General features: G+C 43.4%; 1 protein-coding gene across 6 annotated transcripts in view; it reads left to right on the forward strand.

Moving 5' to 3' along the window:
* The first annotated feature begins 7486 nt into the window (after positions 1-7486).
* LOC132833688 (paired box protein Pax-7) overlaps positions 7487-21473 on the forward strand; it is a 214967-nt gene continuing 200980 nt past the window's right edge. For 2 of the 6 annotated variants that reach the window (XM_060852164.1, XM_060852165.1), the window contains exons 1-4: positions 7487-7901; positions 9425-9660; positions 11065-11194; positions 12186-12314. In XM_060852164.1, coding sequence (XP_060708147.1) covers positions 7817-7901; positions 9425-9660; positions 11065-11194; positions 12186-12314 — 580 coding nt within the window. In that variant the 5' untranslated portion in view covers positions 7487-7816. Of the gene's footprint in view, positions 7902-9424; positions 9661-11064; positions 11220-11647; positions 11657-12179; positions 12315-21473 lie in introns of all 6 variants that reach the window. The other 4 variants (XM_060852168.1, XM_060852163.1, XM_060852166.1 and 1 more) reach the window with 4 other exon arrangements.

Here is a 21473-nt window from a genome sequence, read left to right on the forward strand (position 1 = left end):
GGTTGTGCGAGGATGGTGAGGCACGGTGTCTGTTAAAGGAGCATGCGTTTAAAGCATTTTACAAACATCTTTTTGCCTTAAACAGAGCTGGAAAAATCCTGGATCGATTGCATTTGTTACGATTCACGGAATGACTCATTGTGCGATGGATTTGAAAAATAAAATAAAAATGCCAGTGAGAGTTTTTTTCTCTTTCAAGATTGTCATTTTCACGGTAAACATACCTTGTTAAGAGGTCCTTTCAACCAGATTATATCCCTTTAACGACAACCTGGAATAACTTTTGAACAGTAACTCAAACTCTATTCTTCCTGCAGTCTGTGATACGCTTGGGAGTCTCTACTTTAAATAGTTCTGTTTCTATTTGAAACGTAGATTTTGACATTTAAGAATATTCTATTTGATTTTCCTGAAAAATTTGTTCTGCACCACAGGCATTTGACGTCAGAGAGACAATTTTAAGTAAAATTTCCATCTTCTTTATGAATGATGTGTTCCTCAACATGGTGGACCTCCGTCAACATTCCCGGGACAGGGCGGCGTGGGGTTGGACACAGTAAAGTTGCCGAAACATTGAAATAAAGGTGAAGCACTGCGTATGCTGGAAATCTGGGTTTTTTTTATATAAGTGCTGCAAAAACTCAGCGTGTCTGGCAGCATCTGTGGAGAGAGAACGTTTCCAACCCAGTGTGCCTTTCTCGTTAAGATTAGAGTGGTGCTGGAAAAGCACAGCAGGTCAGACAGCATCCGAGGAGCAGGAAAACCGAGGTTTCGGGCAAAAGCCCTCTCTAATCTTGACTCTGATCTCCAGCATCTCAGTGCTCACTCTCGCCTGCCTTTCTCGTCACATGAGTTGAACACGGAGTGAGGTTCCTGATCTCTCTCACATCATCTCTTCCTTTCCCATCTTCTCTCACTCCGCGTTCCTCTTGTTACTCCCTCTTCCCTGCTTTCTCTCACCCCTTTGTTATGTCAAAACACAATTTGACCTGAGTGTTAGAGAAATAATTTTGGAAATTTGCCTACTCACCCCCTTGTGCCTGGTGTTGCTCAATGCTACCGCATCCACAGCCGGCTTCCCCCCACCCCCAGTGCTAACTTGATATTCTTGCTTGATGAAGCAGATGAGAGCACACGCCTTCGAGATATTCCCTGCTCTAACCCCGCACCTGTACAGCCTGACTGAAGTTTTAATGTGTTTAAATACATTTACATTTGTTTGGTCACGGTGGTTTATTAACTGCGATTAAACTAGATTCTGGATTTGGCTGTTTTGTGTAACAGTGACAGTTTTAGATTTGTGGCGAGCCCACACTTCTGTCTCTTACCTGTTGTGGGTGTACGACTGACATTGCAGACAACGAGAGACTGTGTGGGGCCCACACAAATTACCTGAGGAAGCAGGAAGGAATTTTCCTCTCAAGTTCCCTGCAACCAGTGTCAGTAAACTTTGCCAATATTATTAAACCTACGGGTGGGGCATCGAGATCACAACTATTCAAGTTATATTAGGAGCAACGTTTGTATTTTAGGGAATTCCAGCTATACTCAGCAGGATTCAGATTTTTGAGCGTTGCTATAATCAGATCCTGGCAACTGACATTGTTATATTTGGGGATTAACTGTAACCTAACTGGATATTCGGGCTGTTATAACGAGTTATTGGAGATTAATAGAACAGGATATGAGGGATAGTAATGACTGTAAGTGAGGATAGATATTGGAGTTTGATGGACATGATATTGCTTCTAATATATCCACAATTAGTGCACGTGCATATTAAAAAGCAATTTAACACAATACTGGAAATTGATCATTACTAATTATTAAGGATAATATGACAGGATGCTGAGGCCTGATGTAATTGGATATTGGAGACAGTTATACTGAATAATGGGAAATGCAACTGTATAAGTGTATCTGACGGATATTGAATACAGTACTGGAAACGAATACACCTGAATACTAAAAACCAATACCACTGGAAACTGGTGTAACTCGATAGGTTAATGTCGATTAATAAACCTCAATATTGGAAATTGGTCTAACTGGACATGGAGATGAATTAATATTTGAAAGTGATCTAATTGGACGGTGAAGATGAATGAATGATTATTGAAACTGATAAAATCAACCACAAGAATTAATAAAATTGCAGTTTGGGAACAAATGTAACTCAATATTGCAACAACGAAACTGAAGTTTGATTTGATTTTGATTTTAATTGTCACTCGTATTTTACAGTAAGAATACAATAAAATGCAGTGAAAAACTTTCACTTGTCGTCTCAAGGAGGCGCCATTTTGAATCATTGGGATTGGAACTAGTAACAAGATATTGAGAATGAATATAACACTTGCTATGGTGGATTGATACAGTGATAGATTTTAGTGATAGATACAGTGAATATTAGGAATTGATATTAAGGTTAATATCCTGGAGACAGCGGACTAATGTGACTGAACATTGGGAACTAATACGAAGAGGAACAGGCCATTTGGTCCTGCTCCACCATTCAGTACGATCATGTCTGTTCTGGTTATGGTCTCCTTTCTACTTACCATCCCCTCCAAAACCGTCCCACCCACCCACCCCCCCACCCCCCTCACCCCCATCCAGCCCTTGACTCACTTGTCAATCAAAATTCTAACTCCGTCTTGAATAAATTCAAATATTCAGCCTCACTTTGCTTTTGGGAAAGAGAATTCCACACTCTAATGGCTCTATGACAGAGAAAAAAAGAAATATCCCAACCTCAGTCATAAAAAGGAGACCTCCTATTCTTAAATTGCATCTGCTGGCTGTAGTTCCCCTCACAACCGAAAATCTCCTCCATATATATATATCCATGATATGAAAATATATCCATATTATTCCATCCTCTAAATATATTCCAATACGATCATTCCCATTCTTTACCCGTTTACAATATTTTTCAATAAGATAAACCCTTTATCCCAAAAATTAAGTGAATGAACCTTCTCTGAACTGGACTGTTGTTCAGAACATATGTTGAAGGCTGACATAGCAATTTTTAGGAACTGATGCAGCTGGATTTTAGAAACCAATATAACTGAGCGGTGCACACTGTTGTAACTGGAATATTAAGAAATGCCATAACTTGATATTAGGTTAAAAAATTACCGTGTGCTGGCGACTGAGATGATTGAATGTGTGTGCCTGGTATAGCTAAAAACTGCATAAAGCTGAATATTTACGGCAGATATAATTAGATATTGGGGTGACAACTTGCTATCAACGATTAGCAGAACCGATCACTTTAGAAAGAAGTGAGTGGACGGTGAAGGGTGATATTAACAAGGATTGGTGCTTCACTAATTTCTGGGCAGCTCCGTCTTTTTAAGTGACTATCTTTCTAACCCTGAATGCTGGGAAACGAATACAAAGGGAACGATAATCTCGCAAGGGCTGGAATCTGGTTTGCAACTTTAGGAATAAGTCTCTTCCTGCCCAACACAAGGTAAGTCCCATTCCGCTCCCCGCTCCTCCTGCAGTATTTTAAAGGCTCCAGATATTGTTCATTATATCAATTCGTTCAAACGAATCCTAGGACTAAGACAGAGGTGTAGTACTTGAATTGGCAGGTTAAACACTGGAAACTGTGCTTTGAATAGTCTTAGATATTAAAATAATGAGATTTAAGTTAGCTTTAATCCGAGTAAAACAGGGGTTAGAATTAGATTTGATGTTTAATTTTGGGGGTGAATTAGGTTTGAATTATGGTGCAATGGGAGTGAAGTTAAAGTTAGGATGGAAATTAATTTCAGCGTGAGAATAGAAGAAATGAAATTTCAAATTACTGACCGGTCTCTAAGCACACCGCTTACATTGCGCAAGGACAGTCAGCAGACTACCAGGGAACCGGTGCTGGGGAGATTTCTTTTCAAATGCTCAACTACAGAGCCACAAAAATAATTATAACTTTTAAAAGAAATAATTCAGAAAAGATGCTTGCAATTAATTATTGTGTGGATTTCAGAGGTTGTACGGATATCACGTCCGGTCTGGGTATCTGTCTGACACACAGCGAGATTCCCCTTTTGTTCCCAATTTTCATTTAGAAAGTTATTTATGGAATACACGCACTGTTATTACTAGGCGAGCGAATTATTAGCAGAGCTGAATGCGAATTAAATGAAGATTAGGGGAGGGTGTGTGAAGCAAAGCGCAACTTTTTAAGATTCTTATTATTATAATTAACATCGGTGACATTTTGTAAAATAGCCATAACAGAACACATTTAATAAAGGGATCATCGATTGGTTCCTGGTACCAGTGATCAGTCTTGTATTACATTAGAACAATTAACATGCTTGCGGAGATCAGCCACTGAGGGGAAATTAAATCAGAAACTTTTGTGACTCATTTTTGGTATTTCTTACAACGTTTTGTTCCGTGTGTGTGCCGGGGGTAGGGGTGGGGGGAGAGGTCGGAGGTCGGGGAGAGGAGGAGATGGCTGGATCTTTGTCTTTGCGTGTGTCATTGTGCATGTGTGTTTATTACTGTTGTAAGGTCTTTGTGTTTGCCTGCATGTACACGCCTGTGTGTCAATGTATGTGTGTGTGTGTGTTTATGGGAGTGTATGTCTGTTTGTGTGGGAGTGTTTCCGTGTGCAGGTGATCTACATGTGTGGATGTGTGCTGGCAGTCTATATGTCTGCATGTGTCCACGTGAGAGTGTGTGTGACTATATGTACTTGTGGAAGTATGCGCTGTTGTAAGTGGTGTACATGGAGAAGTTGTTTCTGAATGTGTATGGGGTTTCTATGTATTCGTGTATATGAGGAATATGCATGTGGCTATACGTGTGTTATGGAGTATTCACATATGGATCGGTCTGTGTGGTGTATGGGTATGGGATGTGTGTATTTGTGTTTATGGATTTGTGTCCTTATGTATGTGTGTCTGTGTGTCTGTGTGCGTGAGTTTATGTGTCAATGTATACAGGTCTCTGAGTTTCTGTATGTGTCGGTCTGTGTGCCCCTACCTGGTTTGATCGGCGTGTCACTATTTATATTCGTCTATGTTTCTCTATGTGTGTGAGTCTGTATATATGTGTCTGATTCTTTATTTATGTGGGTGTGTTTGGGTTTGCGTGTTTCTATGTATGTGTGCGTCTGTGTGTTTCAGTATGTGTGGGTCTGTGCACGGGTCTGTGTTTCAATGTGTGGGGATCTGCGTGTGGGTCTGTGTTTCAGTGTGTGTGGGGGTCTGTGTGTTTCAGTATGTGCGTGGGTCCGTTTGTGTGTGTGTATGGGTCTATGTGTGGGTCTGTGTGTATATGGGTCTGTGAGTGGGTCTGTGTGTATATGGGTCTGTGAGTGGGTCTGTGTGTACATGGGTCTGTGTGTGGGTCTATGTGTTTCAGTGTGGGGGTCTGTGTGTGAGGGTCTGTGTGTTTGTCTGTGTGTTTCAGTGTGGGGGCATATGTGTTGGTCTGTATGTTTCAGTGTGGGGGTCTGTGTGTGAGGGTCTGTGTGTTTGTCTGTGTATTTCAGTGTGTGGGTCTGTGTGTTTCAGTATGTGTGTGGGTCTATGTGTATATGGGTCTGTGTGTGGGTCTGTGTGTACATGAGTCTGTGTGTGGGTCTATGTGTATTTGGGTCTGTGAGTGGGTCTGTGTGTTTCAGTGTGGGGGTCTGTGTGTGAGGGTCTGTGTGTTTGTCTGTGTGTTTCAGTGTGGGGGTCTGTGTGTGTCGGTCTGTGTGTTTGTCTGTGTGTTTCAGTGTGGGGGCATATGTGTTTGTCTGTGTGTTTCAGTGTGGGGGTCTGTGTGTGTCGGTCTGTGTGTTGGTCTCTGTGTGAGTCTGTGTGTTTAAGTATGGGGATCTGTGTGTTTCAATGTGTACATGGGTCTGAGTGGGGGTCTGAGTGTGGGGGAGTGTGTTTCAGTATGGGGGTCTCTGAGTGGGTCTGTGTGTTTCAGTGTGGGGGGTGTATGAGTGGGTGGGTGTGTTTCAGTGTGGGGGTCTATGTGTGTTTCAGATGTGTGTGGGGGGCGTCTGTGTGTTTCAGTGTGTGTGGGTGTGTGTGTGGGTCTGTGTGTTTCTGTGTGTGGGGAGGGGTCTGTGTGTTTCAGTGTGGAGGGGTCTGTGAGTGGGTCTGAGTGTTTCTGTATTTGGGTCTGTGTGTGTGAGTATATTTTTGACAGAAGCGTCTATCGTTATGCCCAGTTTGTGCCTTTGGGAAGGAGATTTCGTCACAGTTTCCTCAGAAAAGAAAACGATTTTTTTTAAATCCATCAAAAATATTTGAACCCGAAAACAACCACGTTCTCCAAAAACGTTTCTGCGGTTCAACTGATGGAAAAAAGCAAATCCTAAACGCGCGCCCCCGCTCTGAGATGAACCGATCTCTTTACCTTGAAAGCAGCCACCTTTGCCTTGTCCCCCCGGTATTAGTGAAGTCATGTTAACGAGTTAATGCCATCAGGAATTAAAGATACCGAGTTCCTCCGAACAAAATCTTCCCGCTGTCTGGTCAAATTAATTCTGAAATCTATTCAAAACAAAAGTTGCGAAAACGATCGAATGATGTAAGAGAGGACAGGGCAGATCCGAGGGGACATGTGGACGCGCGATGGAAGAAAAGGCCAATCTAACAAAATCCTAGCATCAAACAAATCCCTTATTGTTACCATCAAGACATGCACTTTTACACTACATCTTTAAATACAGTTCCACCGCGTAATGGTCCTTTACAATTCTCCTCGAAATCTGAGGGATACTGACTCTCGCTGAGTTGCAGTCACCGAAACTGCAACATTAAAGCGAATTAACGTGAAATTTCACTTAAATTAGGGTCGCCTTTATTGCCAATATTTGTCTACAACATCAGGCAACGGTGCTCAGTGACAGTGAGGCGGACAGCGGCCATGGAGTCAGAGTTATGCTTCTTGAGTCGGTGTTGTCCAGTTGAATGGCAGAGGTTGTTAAATAAAGTGTCTTTGGTCATTGAGGGATAACTGAAAGATTAGATATTTCGGCATGAGGTTTGTTTCGTATTTGTCCCATTGATGAGAAGGCGGGATGTGTTTCTATTCATTCAAATAACTTCCAGCTCTCAGTCTTTTGTTTTAAAGTGGTCGTTTTCTTATCCCAAAACCTTTTCTTGAAAATTGTTTTTAATAAAACAGCTGTTTGGTCCAAAGCGAGGCAGCGAAAGAGTGAATGTACAATGTGTGATCGGGCCCAGAGTCTCTCACTGTCATTGGCGCGTTCAGTTGTCAATGTATCCGCTCCCTCCTCATGAATAAAAGAATCAGCGCCAGCCCTATCAGAGTTTAAACTTCTCTCCTCCACCACACTGCGTCGAACTTGAGCTCCTCGGCATCTCCCCGCTTCCTGGAGAGTTTGTCTTTTTTTAAAAAAAAAACTTTCCTCAAAAAGAGAAAACAGCATTAAAGCAAATAACGAAGTTAAGAGGGAGATTAGCAAGCAGCAAGAACATTGTACCGGGGAGGGGAATTCTCCCTTGCGAACAGTGAAGGGGTTCTCTTTACTATCGCTACCCTCCCCCCTTCAGCCTACAAACTCCTCATCCCAATTTCTCAGAAAGTTTTTTCTTCCCTGCAGGAAGCGCACAAAGCGAGTCCAGCCCGAACCGAGAAGGCAGCTGCACCGAGTAAAGACTGGAAACCAGGGAATAGAGGAGGATTCGCTCAGTTTTGTGTCTCTCTCTGTGTAAATCTCTTCCCCCCCCCCCCACCCACCCCCACCCCCACTCAGTCATTCCACCCCACCCCCACTCCCCCTCCATCCCTCCCCAGTACCATTCGTCTCCATACCGAATCGACAATGACGTCTCTAACCGGGACAGCACCGCGGATGATGCGCCCGAGCCCAGGCCAAAGCTACAACAGGACCGGTTTCCCTCTGGAAGGTATGGATGCTATGAACAACAGCGTACCTCCGTTCAATAAGATGTATTTAAATACTGGAGTGCAAACAGGTCTAGTAGAAGGAGGGGGGAAAAAAAAGTCGTGTATCTTGAATAGAACTTAAATCACTTTACTTAAAAAAGGAACATTTCCTTAACCATGTTGGAGGGTTTGGGTGTGGGTTTAGTGTGAGTCCTGTGCACCTGCTTTAATATAAGACATCCGTGTATCTTTAATTCATTTGGCACCAGGCGTTTCGAGCTAATGGTATTTTTGTGATCTGGTTTCCAAGCACGTGCCGCCATGCACAGAGTGATGATGTTGGAGGGTCTGGGACGGGACTTACTGAGCGACTGCCGCTCTCCATCCGTGTATTTCGTGACCAAGGAGAAATTGGGAAAAGCCCATCAGTCAGGCTGGTTGCAAAACACACAAGCTCGGTGGATTTAGTCAAGTGCATCATTCAGCACACTGAAGTGAAGGAATAGTCAGGAAAGGGATAAGGGGGATTACTCCAATATTTGCACAACATGACTGCGAATAATGAGCGAGGCAAGTGCTACAGTTTCTAGTGCTCATTGAGTGCAGAAATGGGCCACTTAGCGACGTTTGGGAGGAACGAGCCGTGTCCAAACTAACCGCATGTGCGACTCTTCATCCCTGTAAATTCGCAATGCCTGATGCAGATTTAAAAAAAACTAGGGAGCTCCAAGCAGCTTGGTGGGGGGGAGGGGGTGGGGAGGGGGGGTGATACCAGCCTCTCATCGGCCTTCTGTGGATTTTAATTCCGTCTCGCCTTTTATCTTTTAAAATACAACTAACACACTCTATTTGGTGAGCAAACCTTTGTTGGGAAAACGAATTCATTCAAAGACGATTTCGTTAACTCGAAGTCCACCTTTAACCGGAAAATCGCGCATTTCTACGAAGCGAGGCCGCCGCGATTCGTAATGAGCCAATCCATTAGGATCAGAATGAGATTCAACTCTGCAGAAAGGTGTTGTGCCCGATCTCCCCAAGTCAACCTTGTTCAAAAACTTAGGACTTTAATTGCCTTCAATTTGATTACATTTCTAGGCTGTTTGGTTAAAATAGCGTTCAGCTCCACTGTAGCTAGTGACCATCTGAACTGTGGTAGCACACGCCACTTCCCCCTCATTAACAGGAAAAGGTTCACATGGCAAGTTATAATTAAATTAATGTTACACTACTTTGAACACAGCAGCCCCTAAACTTCGCGCAGTTAAATCTGGAGCTGAGTCAGTGACACACACCTGTTTGAAAAGCAGATTTCGACAATGATGACAGTCGTGGGGAGAGCTGGATTCTGCAAATCTTAAAGGGAAGTGGAATGTCCCTAATTAAAATAAAAAACAGAATGAAAATTGAAAACTGCAACTGTTATTGGGCAATGAATTCTGAAATTTATCTCCCAGTCACAAACACTGGGTCCAGGGAGAGGTTTGTAGACTGCTGCCCTGTTTTACAGTTTCTCTCCCCTCTCTCTCTCTCTCTCTCTAACCAGTGTCCACACCTCTGGGCCAGGGGAGAGTAAATCAGCTCGGCGGCGTTTTTATAAACGGCAGGCCACTGCCAAATCACATTCGACACAAAATCGTGGAGATGGCCCATCACGGTATCCGGCCCTGTGTCATCTCCCGGCAGCTGCGTGTCTCCCACGGCTGTGTCTCGAAAATCCTGTGTCGCTATCAAGAAACGGGCTCGATCCGACCCGGGGCTATCGGAGGGAGCAAGCCCAGGGTGAGTGGAGCAAATAGCTGGGCCGAGGCGACCCCTCTGACAGGTCAGAATGGTGACACCGAGCAAACTAAAGCAATATTCCTTGGAAGGGGAGCATTCATGCGATGCTCCGTAGAGAAGGGGGGGGGGGGGGGGGGGTGGGGGGCAGGAAAAAACCCCACAAATCCTGACATTTTCCAGTCACCGGCAGATGTAGAGCACTAAAGTTCAACTTTATATGGTCATAAACTTTCTCCCCTCCCCACTCCTAATCACACAGACACACACACACACAGAGATACACACACACATACACACACACACACACACACATACACACACACACACACACACACACACAGATACACACACATACACACACACACACACACACACACATACACACATACACACACACACGCACACACACACACTGACGTACTCATAGCCACATGCATGCACAAAAAAAACACGTTTTTGGCGATTTATAGTAGAAGGAGGGGGAAAAAAAAGGATGAACCTGACAAAGATCATCATTCGCAACCTTTATCTTACTATTGGAAAGGGCAAAATAAAACACACCGCGCCAGTGCGCCCTCCACCCCAACAGAGACCCTCTGTCCAGGAGACACCCTCTCTCCAGCGGTGACCCTCAGTCCAGCAGAGATCCTTTTCCCGGTCATTCCCCGCACCAACTCTCGCTGATGCATTGTATTTATTTCCCATTAAATCCGCATCATCCGAGTGGAAAACTCTCGGAAAATGAAAGGATTTTTAAAAAAAAATTATCACGATAACTTTTTGTTTTCTGAATGGCGTATATTCCAACAAATCGATTATATGTAGGCGCACGATTATTCAGCTCAACTCAGGAGTGCACTGACCGATTGATCTTTGAAATAAGGGCCAAAACTATAGGGGTCTCTGTTCCTCTCCCTGACATAGTTGCAGAGAGACTGGTTTCCCATTAAACTAGACAATCTCAGCAATGACAACAGAGGGAACTCAACTGGAATTAAAACACTGAACTAACTACAACGCGAACTCTGTGAGACATAAAACAACTACACCCCTGTCTCAAAACATTGCAATCTATAATATTCTTTATTTATATATATATATATATATATATGCTAGTCTTTAGGAGGAAGAGCATCAGTCTTAATATTGCCCTCTCACAATGTCATGAGTCACAGTTAGACAAGACGCATGGCAACTCATTAATAAATGTATCTTCTGGTTTTAAAACAAATTGGGCCGCTGAGTGTAAATGTGGTGGTTTTCAGAGTATGAATTAAAAAGCTCTGATTGTAGTTACTTTGTGAGTCTCACGTCAAATAAATTAAAAGTTTGTTTCCCCCCCCCCCCCCCCCCCCCCCTTGTGTCTGTCTCTGTCTATTCCGGTGTCTGTTTCCCCTACTAAAGCAGGTAGCAACACCGGATGTGGAGAAAAAGATCGAGGAATACAAGAGAGAAAACCCCGGGATGTTTAGTTGGGAGATCAGAGACAAACTGCTCAAGGACGGCATCTGTGACAGGAGCACTGTCCCTTCAGGTGAGGGAAAACTTCCAACAGCCCTGCCCTGACTATTTATAAAGGGACCTGTCAGACGTGCACAATTTCCAACACTTTTCTCAATCATTCATTTGAAGAGAGAGAGAGAGAGAGAGAGGGCACATACAGAAGCCAAACGCCACACAAACTGCAGAAGTGTCACCGTTGAACTCTGTACAATATTTTTACTTGAACTTAATCGAAATTGACACCAATGCACACACGCAAAAAATAAAGTCAATTTGCTGAATTTCGAAAACGATCACAGACAGTTTAGTCACCTTCTGTTCCCGCGCTGCTCCGGCAGAATATACACACTGACTTTCCGGCTACACTGCTCCAAGGTGCAGGTTGGATTTCTGAAGTCTCCCCGGGCATGTGTTACCATTCGGTTCCGGGGTGGCGGCGGGGTGTTTGCTAGGTTGGGTTCTTGACCAGTTTGGTGTCTTTCAGCATTTCTTCGTGATCATTTTTCTTTCTTCCGGTCGGTTCCACCGATTTACCCCCCCAACCCATTCAGCCCAGGGGCCGAAGCGCCCGCAGTCGGTTGCAATCCCAATCGCTGAAATTGACAGGTTTGAGGGCGATGTGGGGTGGGCGGGTGAGAATTAATTCTGGGAACGGCTCGTTCCTCACCTGGAAACCCCCTTTTTTTCTCAGTTTTAACCATTTTGTTTTTTGTTTTTAAAAATCCCAGTAACATCTATCAGAAAACATTCATAATGAAACGATTGAATGTGTCCACAGTAGACTTTAGTGAAAAGAACCACCACGATTTATTTGTAATGTTATCAAATTTCATAAGATTTTAGGAGAATTTATTTTAAAATCTGAAATCATTATATAATACTTTAACTGGCCAGAAGTCATGTAAACAATCGGCCTGAGGAAAATGGACTCTGCTTTGAATCATCACTTCAGTAAAATCACCCAAACTAATGATTGCCCCCCCCAAAAATAATTATTTTATTTATTTTTTTCCTTTTGAAAGTGAGCTCCATCAGTCGGGTGTTAAGAGCCAAATTTGGAAAGAGAGATGATGACGAAGAAATGGAGAAGAAGGAGGAAGAAGGGGGCAGAAAGACTAAACATAGTATTGATGGAATCCTCGGGGAGAAAGGTAACTTTGACTCTTGGTTTGTTTCCTCCCAGTTGGAGATTAGTTGAGTTCCTCTTGTCATTCTGTTAGTATCTGGGTAGAGGTGGGGAGGGGGAGGAATAGCTGGACTTGGGGGGGGGGGGGGGGGTTGGGACGTTAATGGTGGCTGGGGAAGAGGGAGGAGTAAATTCCCTGCTCAAGTCTCAATTCCGCCTCAGTTTTGCGCGGTTGGGATGTTGGTTTAAAACACTCAGGGGTGAGGGGGGACAGGGCTTGATTCTAAACCTGCAGTTGCTCGCACCTGACCGCATTCCGGGGCGCTCCCTGTTTGATTTGGTGTAGCTTCTTCATGCTGGAGTTAACAACGATTGCAAATCTAGGAAAGGATATTTAAACACACACACACAACCCGGCCTTTGTTGTCTTTCGAATTACCACAGCGCGCACATAAAAGCACCCTCAGCAATGTTTCAAATTGTATGTTTGCAAGGGGCACGGATGCTCTCCTCCCCTCGCGGAGATATTTTATTGTATGAGGACCTCAGTGTTTCTGTAGGGTTTGGGGGAATGCAGCGTCCAGCGATGGGGGGAGACTTCCCTCCCAGGAGACGGTGCCGAGTGTAAAACGCTTTGCTGCGGGAAATCAGCGCTGGTCTCCCTCCCCTTCCCCAGGCCGCAGCTACCCATTATTCACCATGGAGTTTCAGGGCAAGTGTCGGAGCTTAAATTAATTTGTGTTGTGGGACAGATCGTTCTCCGAGTTTCTTAAACGGTCCCTTGAAACCAGGGCTGACAGTTGCCCGCTCTGCCAATCAGTAACAATTAGGAGGGGGAGATGAGTGCAGCCGGCCGATAAAAGGGCGAGGAAGAGGGGGGCATTGACTGTGGGCGGATGATCAAGGGACAGACAGACTGGGGGGTGGGAAATGGGGTGGTGGGGGGAGAGAGAGAGAGTGCGAACACCATCACTTCGTCAGCGAATCAATTGGAACCTGCAGGGAGACCATAGAAAATGTAACTCGGGAAAGTTCTGACCATCGTGGATGTGGTGCGGCTGTTGTTTTGTTGGCCAGACTGAGTATATAAAACGATGTGCTATGTTTGGTTTCATGCATGCGGCTGGTTCAGTTCAGTGAGAGTGGGTTTCTGCTTAAGTAAATGGCGTCTGTTACACATGGTCCTGCTTTCTCTCTCTTGCTCTTTTCCAAAGCCAAGTGCCAATAAGTTGTATCAATCGGTTGATTCTTTTAAGCGGTGTCGGGGGTGAGGTCTGGTTCTGACTTGTGTACCAACCCAAGATTATTCCCGGTCAAACTTTTGAAGAAAAAAATAAAGCTTGTTTGTTCTGTTAATTCCTCGGGGCCCACTCGGGAATATGCAAACACATTCGCTCCCTTCCTCCTCCTCCCCCCCTTAAAAAAAAGGACAAAAAACTGTCAAACGAGATGTTCAAACATTTCTTCTGGGCTTGACAAAGGGGTTTCTCGAAGACGGACTCATTTTCAGACTTGGAGATGAACTTGAGTACAAAAAGCTTCGAGTCCATTGAAAATGTTTTAAAAGCCGAAACATAAAAGGGAACAGAGGCGGAGGGAGAGAGGGAGGGAGAGAGAGAGAGAGAGAGAAAGACAAGCAGCCTGTTCTGAGGCGGACAGAGTTCGGCATTCTCATTCAAAAAACCTGCGAGAGGGGGGAAAATAAACCATCAGAACAAAAGAGCGGGACAAGGAAATAATGGAGAAAGGGAATGTATGAATAATGCAAGCACACCCTGCTGCTCGGAGTTTTGTAATATCATTGGGAAAGAATAACTAGCTGAAGGTACTAAACGATTTAAAGGGGGGGAAAAATTGGAAACAGTCGATATTCATTTGCGAAGCAGATTATGTGCAGTTTCCCCCCAGTCACCCTTCACAGTTCAACCACCCCACACAAGATTTAACTCATTTTTTAAATCAAAAAAACAAACACATACCTTCACTTTCACGCTGAGGTAGTCACATCAGCCGGAAAATGGGGCAACCCGTTTTTGCGTTTTTATTCTGCGTGAACTGTCTGGAGAAAGATAATTTTAAAAATTATTTTGCCAAATTTTATTTAATTCGTTCTCGGGTGTTTTTTTTTAAAAAAATGTTCCGAACTCGTGTCCTCCTGAATATTTTTTTAAAAATGTCTTTTATTTTTCGCGCCCTTCGCGACCTCGGCCGTCGGACCATTTATTTTTTATTTTTTTAAATCCATGCAGATAAATTAAATCTCGGTAAAGCAAAGTTTGTAAGAATGTTGAATTGTGTAATTTTGTGAGCAGTTATCCTGGGCATTTCATCAATTATTGACTCGCTAACTCGGTAAAAGAGATTAGCTTTCCAAAAATCCTGCTGTAAAAATATTTACGGTTTGTTTTTATTTTGGACAGTGATGCGGGGAGTGTAGCTTAATTTGCAAAACATCCGGAGTGTGCTTTTTTTAAAAAAAAATCAGTTGTTAATTTAAAGAATTCCAACTTTCAAAAACTTTTAATTCTCTTTAAACTTACCTTAAGTTTCAGGTAAGAGTGAGCTTAGAGAAGGTGATTTTTCAGTTGCTTTGGCTTGATCCAAATAAGGAAATGTCAATAGCATCGCCGAAAGCTCGGGATCTTAATACTTTAATATATATTTTAAAATGTTTGAAGGAGAGAATTCTGCCTGTTGCCGTTTAGCAATCCGCCTTTAAAAAGCGACCCGAGACTCACTCTGGGTAATAGCAAAATGCCCGATTGTTTCCTTAAAACGGCAGGGTGACAGGATGGTGTTTCTATTTATTGACTAACTCCTTCTTTCAGGAAGAGTTTTAAAAAGTCGACAAAACTTTTCTTTCACTTTCTAAATTGAGCCTAATAACGACCGGATGTTTAAACGGCCGACGACCTCTGTGATCTTTTTTAGACGAGTCTCTAATTTAAACCATTGGGCAAGTGGGAGCCTTTTCGCTCGTGTCCAGCCCCTCACCCCAAACTGGATTTTGTTTGTGGAAATCTTCAAGTAGCAAACTGCACAGGCGACCGCGAACCCTCGCAGTGCAATCGCAGCCCATGTTAACAGCTGCCGAAGAATCTCACACCCACTTATAGTAACCACACACCCCATCGCAACATCTGGGGGGGATTCAACAGCTATCTTTGACAAGGAGTGACTTTTATAGATAAGTTATATTTTTAAACCCTGCCTCGCCAATGTTTGTCTATTGTACAAGCTCAGTATAGTGTGCCAATATATGGCCCTATCTCTTCAAGCGATTTGTTTTGAATAATTATTTATATTTCCCAGAACCACAGGAAGCCCAAACATATCTTAACTTAATCTGTGCCTTTACTGTGGTAACTCAAGGCTGAGATTCTAATGTCCTTTCTCTTTTTTTTAAAAAAAGCAAAGATTTTGCTGGACTGCTCCTTTCTCTCTCATCTCTCTGACATTTAATAATGTTAAGGCTTATTACAGAAAGTAATGAAAACTGTTCTGTGTGAATGAGGGACTGTGTTTCCGAGAAGTGTAATAGCTCCTAGCAATGGTTAGAAGTGTATTTAGCCCCAATCAGCCACTGTGGGGACTTTTAAGCACAAACGTTATGTTGAAGGGTTTTAAAGCAGATTAAATTGAGTCCTTTTATTTCTTGCACTTTCATCTTTAAACGCTTCGCTCTGTGTAGCTCCGGGCAGAAATTGGCCAGATTTCAGTTCCCTTTTATAGGACGTGATTTTTTCATAAAATGTATATATCGTTTTAGGACAGAGTTAGCATTTTGTCACATGTTCCTCCGACCTCGTGCTGACAGCAATCACTTAGACTGGGGATGAACGTTTTAAAATGTAACCGCGTAGTTGAGGGAACCTGTTTCAACAAAACTCCAACTAAAAAGAAAGAGATGTCCAAAGCTAATGAATGAATGAGCGGTTAAGATGAAGTTCTGTCTCCCACTGACTTGCTGGGGGTGGGAGGGGGCTGGGGTGGGAGGGAGTGGAGTTCAGCAGTCCTGCTTCAACACCCCCTCCAAATTTCTGTCGATTTATTTCTGAGTGGTAAACTCCAAAAATACCTTGACTGTGGGTAAATTCTACACAATTAGGGGGAAAAAAGTAAATAAACAGAATGATGAAGAAAATAATGCGGTGGAATTCATGAAAGAATATACACTGAGATGCATCTGAAATGACAATCTGCACAGCACGGGGCATCGATTAGCATGGAAGTGGAAATGTAGATGAGACTTGCGAGCATCTGCAACATGTTACGAGAATAAATGGTGCGGGTATCATTATAAATGGGAGATAGATCGACAGACACAAGAGAATTAAATTGGATGACGAGTTTAAAAGGCTGGAGAGAGGCGATAGACTGCGGAACGAACAATGGTCAAAATTGCAGATCAATGGAATACTAAACGGAAGAAATTTGCATCACACGAATAAACAATGAAGCAATGTAATAGGGTAATAATGCCTTGTAGTTGCAGAGACTGGCAACTGGGAATTCTGAGTGAGAATCGAGTGTGGAGCCACTTGCTGGTTGCCCGCGTTTTGTTTTGATGAGGAGCTTGGTGTTCGGTCAGTAGCAGTTAGTCATAGACAGTGGAGAAGTGTTGAATTTTGCGGTCATGTAAACATTTAGACAAGCCAGTCGCATCTGGCAGAGTGTAGTAACACCGCATGCGACAGGATGACTATAGGGAAGCTGACATACAGGAGTTGGTCAAATAGAGATACAGATAAAATGCAGGAGAGAGCCACTAGAGTTGTTGTGTGTACGTGGTGGGTGAGGCGTGTTTCACACCTGGTTTGACGTGTCTAGCCGGCAAAGTAACCACAGAGAGTTAACCAAAAACCTTCATGTGTAAGCGAAAGAGAGACAGAGAGGCTACAATAGATACTTGAAGACCGAGGGTCACCTGAAAGTTGTGAATCTAATCAAACAGAACGCAGAGAGGATTTCTGTGTTTGTGAGGGGGGGATTAGCTGTAATAATAGAGGCCAGGGAACAGATAGAGGAATGTCAAACTGAGGGGCTACAACTCATTGTAATGTGCATATTCAATTAAAGAAAGGGATATAGCCGCCACACGAATGACACTTGTCAGAGAAAGCGAAGACAAATAAGGTACAGCACTGAGAGAGCAATTATTAAAGCAAATACTGGCGCGGAATACTTTACTAGTCGGGGTTTAGATAAATAAACACACAAGTGGCGAGACAGAAAGCAAGGACAGTAAAACAGAGCAATTCAAATTCAGTTAACTTGAAGCAGGGAATGGGAGAAGGTTTGAGGTAATGGGCAAGGAGGTTTAAAGAGGACAGAAATGTGGAAATTAATAAAGCTGGGAGGACCGTGGCTTAGGGAACCGAGAAAGAGAATTGTATCTTTTTTTTTGAATGTTGAGAAACAGAGTGAAATTCTTCAGAACACAGAAACGCGAAACCAATAATATGATTTAAATCAGAATAATTGCATGTGAGAACGTAAAAGGATAGAAAAATGGAGAGATAGGAATAAAGGCTGAAGGAGAGAAAGAAAGGGACAGACTGACTTCGGAAATTGAGTATTTAAAAAAATATTTTGCATGAGTTAAACTATCTACAATTCATGTGTCAGAAGTGAGGAGGCATAACGAAGGAAGAGGATGAGAGAAAGCGATAGCACTGCACATCAAACGAATTCATCCAACACCAGGAAAGAGTGAGAGAGAGAGATTTAGCTCAAATATGGCAACGTTATTTAGATATTAATAACATATTTTCCCGAGGCATCAGCAGTCCATACATCTCCACTTTCTCCCAGCTATTTGGCTGCAGGAATTGAGCGAGATACAAATGTTAGGCAGAGATAACACAATCAGCGCAGCTCGGTCCTATAGCTGCATCGCTGCATTAAACCGGGATTAACCTCCCCTTTCCCATCAAGGCTTTGCCTCTTACCCCTTCTATATTTCATTGCAATTTACATGGAAAGGATTTTAAAGAACATATAGGACCCAGAACTTAAAGCTGAAAGGTCTTTGGGATGGAGCAAAACCCTAAATCCTCTCTCAAATTTATGAAATAATAACAATAATAATAAAAATGACCCAGCATTTCAATTCGATGGTGAAATTCCAACCATGGCAGATTCGAGAGCCACACTTCGGAATTTAAGTTGGACGTTTTTTAAAAAAAAATACTAGTTACATCTTACCCAGAATCTTCTGGTGTTAAAGGTGATGTTTGTTTATTTCAATGTTCTCTAAAACAAAAGTTAGCAACTTGGTTCGTCCATGGCATCGCGTTTCTTAATATTTGGGGTTTCTAGTTTTTAATTGGATTATTGTATTAGCTATTTGGCAGAATCACAGTCACGGGACTGATCTGTCGTTGGAAGTGCAGCGGTTCTGGTAAATCGATTCAACTCAATGTCTCAGCCAGCTCTGCATCTCGTTTTCAGTGAAATGTGACAGGACTGAGGGGTGATCCCAGATGTGGGGTGTTGGTGGGTGAGGTGCCTCTGTGTTCAGGAGGGGGCGTCCCACGAGGAATGGATGAATCGAAGGTCTGTCCAATCTGAGGGAATCCCTCATAGGAAAAGGCCGAATGTCTGATTCTAGCTGGACACTGGGCAGATGGTGGACGAATCTCGAGTTGCTTGAGTTTATGAAAAATGGGTGATGGGCCCAATAACTTTAACATAACAGAGACGCCAACAGGTTGTCTCGGTATGAGTTGCATTCGAGCATTTACCAAGTCTCACCTTTAAGCTTAGAAAGGAGGATGCATTTGCCGTTCTACTTTGGAGAATAGAGTTGAACCTTTTTTGGTGCGTGTGTGTGTGTGTTTGGGCCCTACAAGTGTGCAGTATTCTGGTCTTGCAGCCCAAATAAAAGAATCCGCAAACGTGGTTATTAACAGATAGCCAACTCCAAGCACAGGCTCAGGATAGTTTTAATAAACAAGAAAGATAAGGGAAGCATCTAAACCCATTCATTCCTGCTGTAGTGTACGGGCGAGCAGGGGAAGAGACTGATTATGTTGTGTTTTGAGAAATACTTAATAGGAGCTTCCCATCTTCAGCGCTTTGTAAAGGGAGGCAAAAGTCCGGAACAGATTAGGTTTCAGACGGTTTTGTGACCAAAATAAAATAATAAAAAATGGGTGTCATCTCGTGGTGAATTTATCAAGACATTTGTCATCCGAGGAAAGCCCAGGGTAAGTCTTTTCAGGAGGATATTAATTCGCAATTATTTGCAAGTGCTTGGCTGACCCCTGAACTCTCGTTGGCAAGGAACAGGACGGATTGTCGAGTGTTGTTTAAAGGGGGGAAAATAGGTGAGGAAAAGTAGGAGACGGAGTCAGGAAATTGAGAAGCTTACTGCCTTTGATCCCACTGGCGCTTCTTATCAGGAACATTTATGGTGACACTCTAACAAAGGGAGTTCATCATATTACAGTCTCACCACGCTTTCGTGCGGGGTTCCCGTGTTCAGCTCATTAAGGACAGTCTGCATTGGGGACAGGCTCGATCTCAGCACACACACATTATTTGTGCGCAGTGAAAGAGGGATCTGTGGCCTTTTTGTGTGGGGAGGGGAGGATCGCAGTGAGGAAATTAGAAGGATGTGCTAACAGAATTAAAGTGTGCGGAATAAATCCCCGCCCCTTGCTAAATGTGCAGCTGTATTTAAACACTTTCCAACCACACAAATGTAAAACTAATTTTCGCCGGTTCTTGGAAAAACGGCCAGGGTCACCAAGAGGCAAACGCGTTGGCTGCCCCATAATGGGACAGCTGTGGGTCCTAGCGCATTTCCCGCCAGAAAGTGAACACTGTCTTTAGTGCCTTTGCTGAGCTAGTCCCCCCCAAGTTAAGGCGGTCGGTGTGTTATGGGTTAGCACTGATCTGGTCTGTGGAGCACGGTCGCCCGGGGCAAGGACAGGTTTCAGCTGCAGCCTGAGAACGCTGCTGTGGGTTTTAATCCCGTCCACTTTGCTCTTTAACGTAAACCGTGGATGCTACATAGATACGGGATGAATTTAATACGGATAGTGCTGGAGAAACTCGGCAGGCCTGACAGCATCTTGAGAGAGAGAAACAGAGCTAACATTCCGAGATCAATGTGACATACCGCCAGATCTGTTGAATATTTAGAAGACTTCCTAATTTAAATATGTATATTACAGCAACATTGCTTCCTACGCACCAGCCTTTTACTTGCTCACCTTTACTCAGAGTTAATGAGATGAAGGAGAGAGCGCACCCGGTTAATGTCAGGACGGCAGTGATAGTTACAAACACTTCTAGGGCGGGTACAGCACAAGGTTAGATACAGCGTAAAGCTCCTTTTATATTGTCTGCATCGAACATTTCCATAGTGCGTACATCAAAAGTTCGATGTGACATAAAGCTAGGTCCTCTACATTGTCTCCATCAAACACTCCCAGGTCAGACCCAACAAGGATTAGGTACAAAGTAAAGCTTCCTTTACAGAGAGTGAAAGAACAGAGAACTGCGGAATTTATGCGCACATCTTTGTAGGTGAGAGGAGAAGGCTAGTTTAAACTTTCAGAACCAATGGCTTTATAAACGGATGCCTAGAGTACATTAGCCAGGGAGTTAGGTTAAACCTTTTTGAAGCACTAGTTAGATCTCAATTGGAGTATTGTGTTCAAATCCAGGCACTTTGGGAAGAATGCCACAGCCACGGGGCACAAGATTTACTGAAACACAGAGCAACAGAAATTGCTAGAAAAACTCAGCAGGTCTGAAAGTAGACTGAAACTTAGTTAATGTTTCGGGCCCAAGACCCTTCTTCAGAACTCATAGTAGTTGGGAAAAGGGGACATTCATGCTGATGACTGGGGTGGAGGCGAGGGGGACGAAAGTTGGGAGAATAGATGGAGAGGGAGCCCAGAGAGAGAGAGAGACCTGCTGAGGTTCTCCACCAAAAGTTTTTGTGTGTGTTTCAGATCTCCAGCACCGCAATTCATTGTTCTGTTTTAGACAATGGTCCCAAAACATCGATGTTAGATGGACCAGGGAAAGTGTCCCTAACCAGAATGATTTTGCTGCAGTATGTCGGATGAAACTGTTTCCAGTGATCTGGAGGGCAGAGGTCACACTCTTAAGGTAATTGGCGAAGATAATTGACCAAAAAAAACAGAGGCGAGATGAGTGATGATCT

Source organism: Hemiscyllium ocellatum, chromosome 37, assembly GCF_020745735.1.
Source record: "Hemiscyllium ocellatum isolate sHemOce1 chromosome 37, sHemOce1.pat.X.cur, whole genome shotgun sequence".
NCBI classification, from domain to species: domain Eukaryota; kingdom Metazoa; phylum Chordata; class Chondrichthyes; order Orectolobiformes; family Hemiscylliidae; genus Hemiscyllium; species Hemiscyllium ocellatum.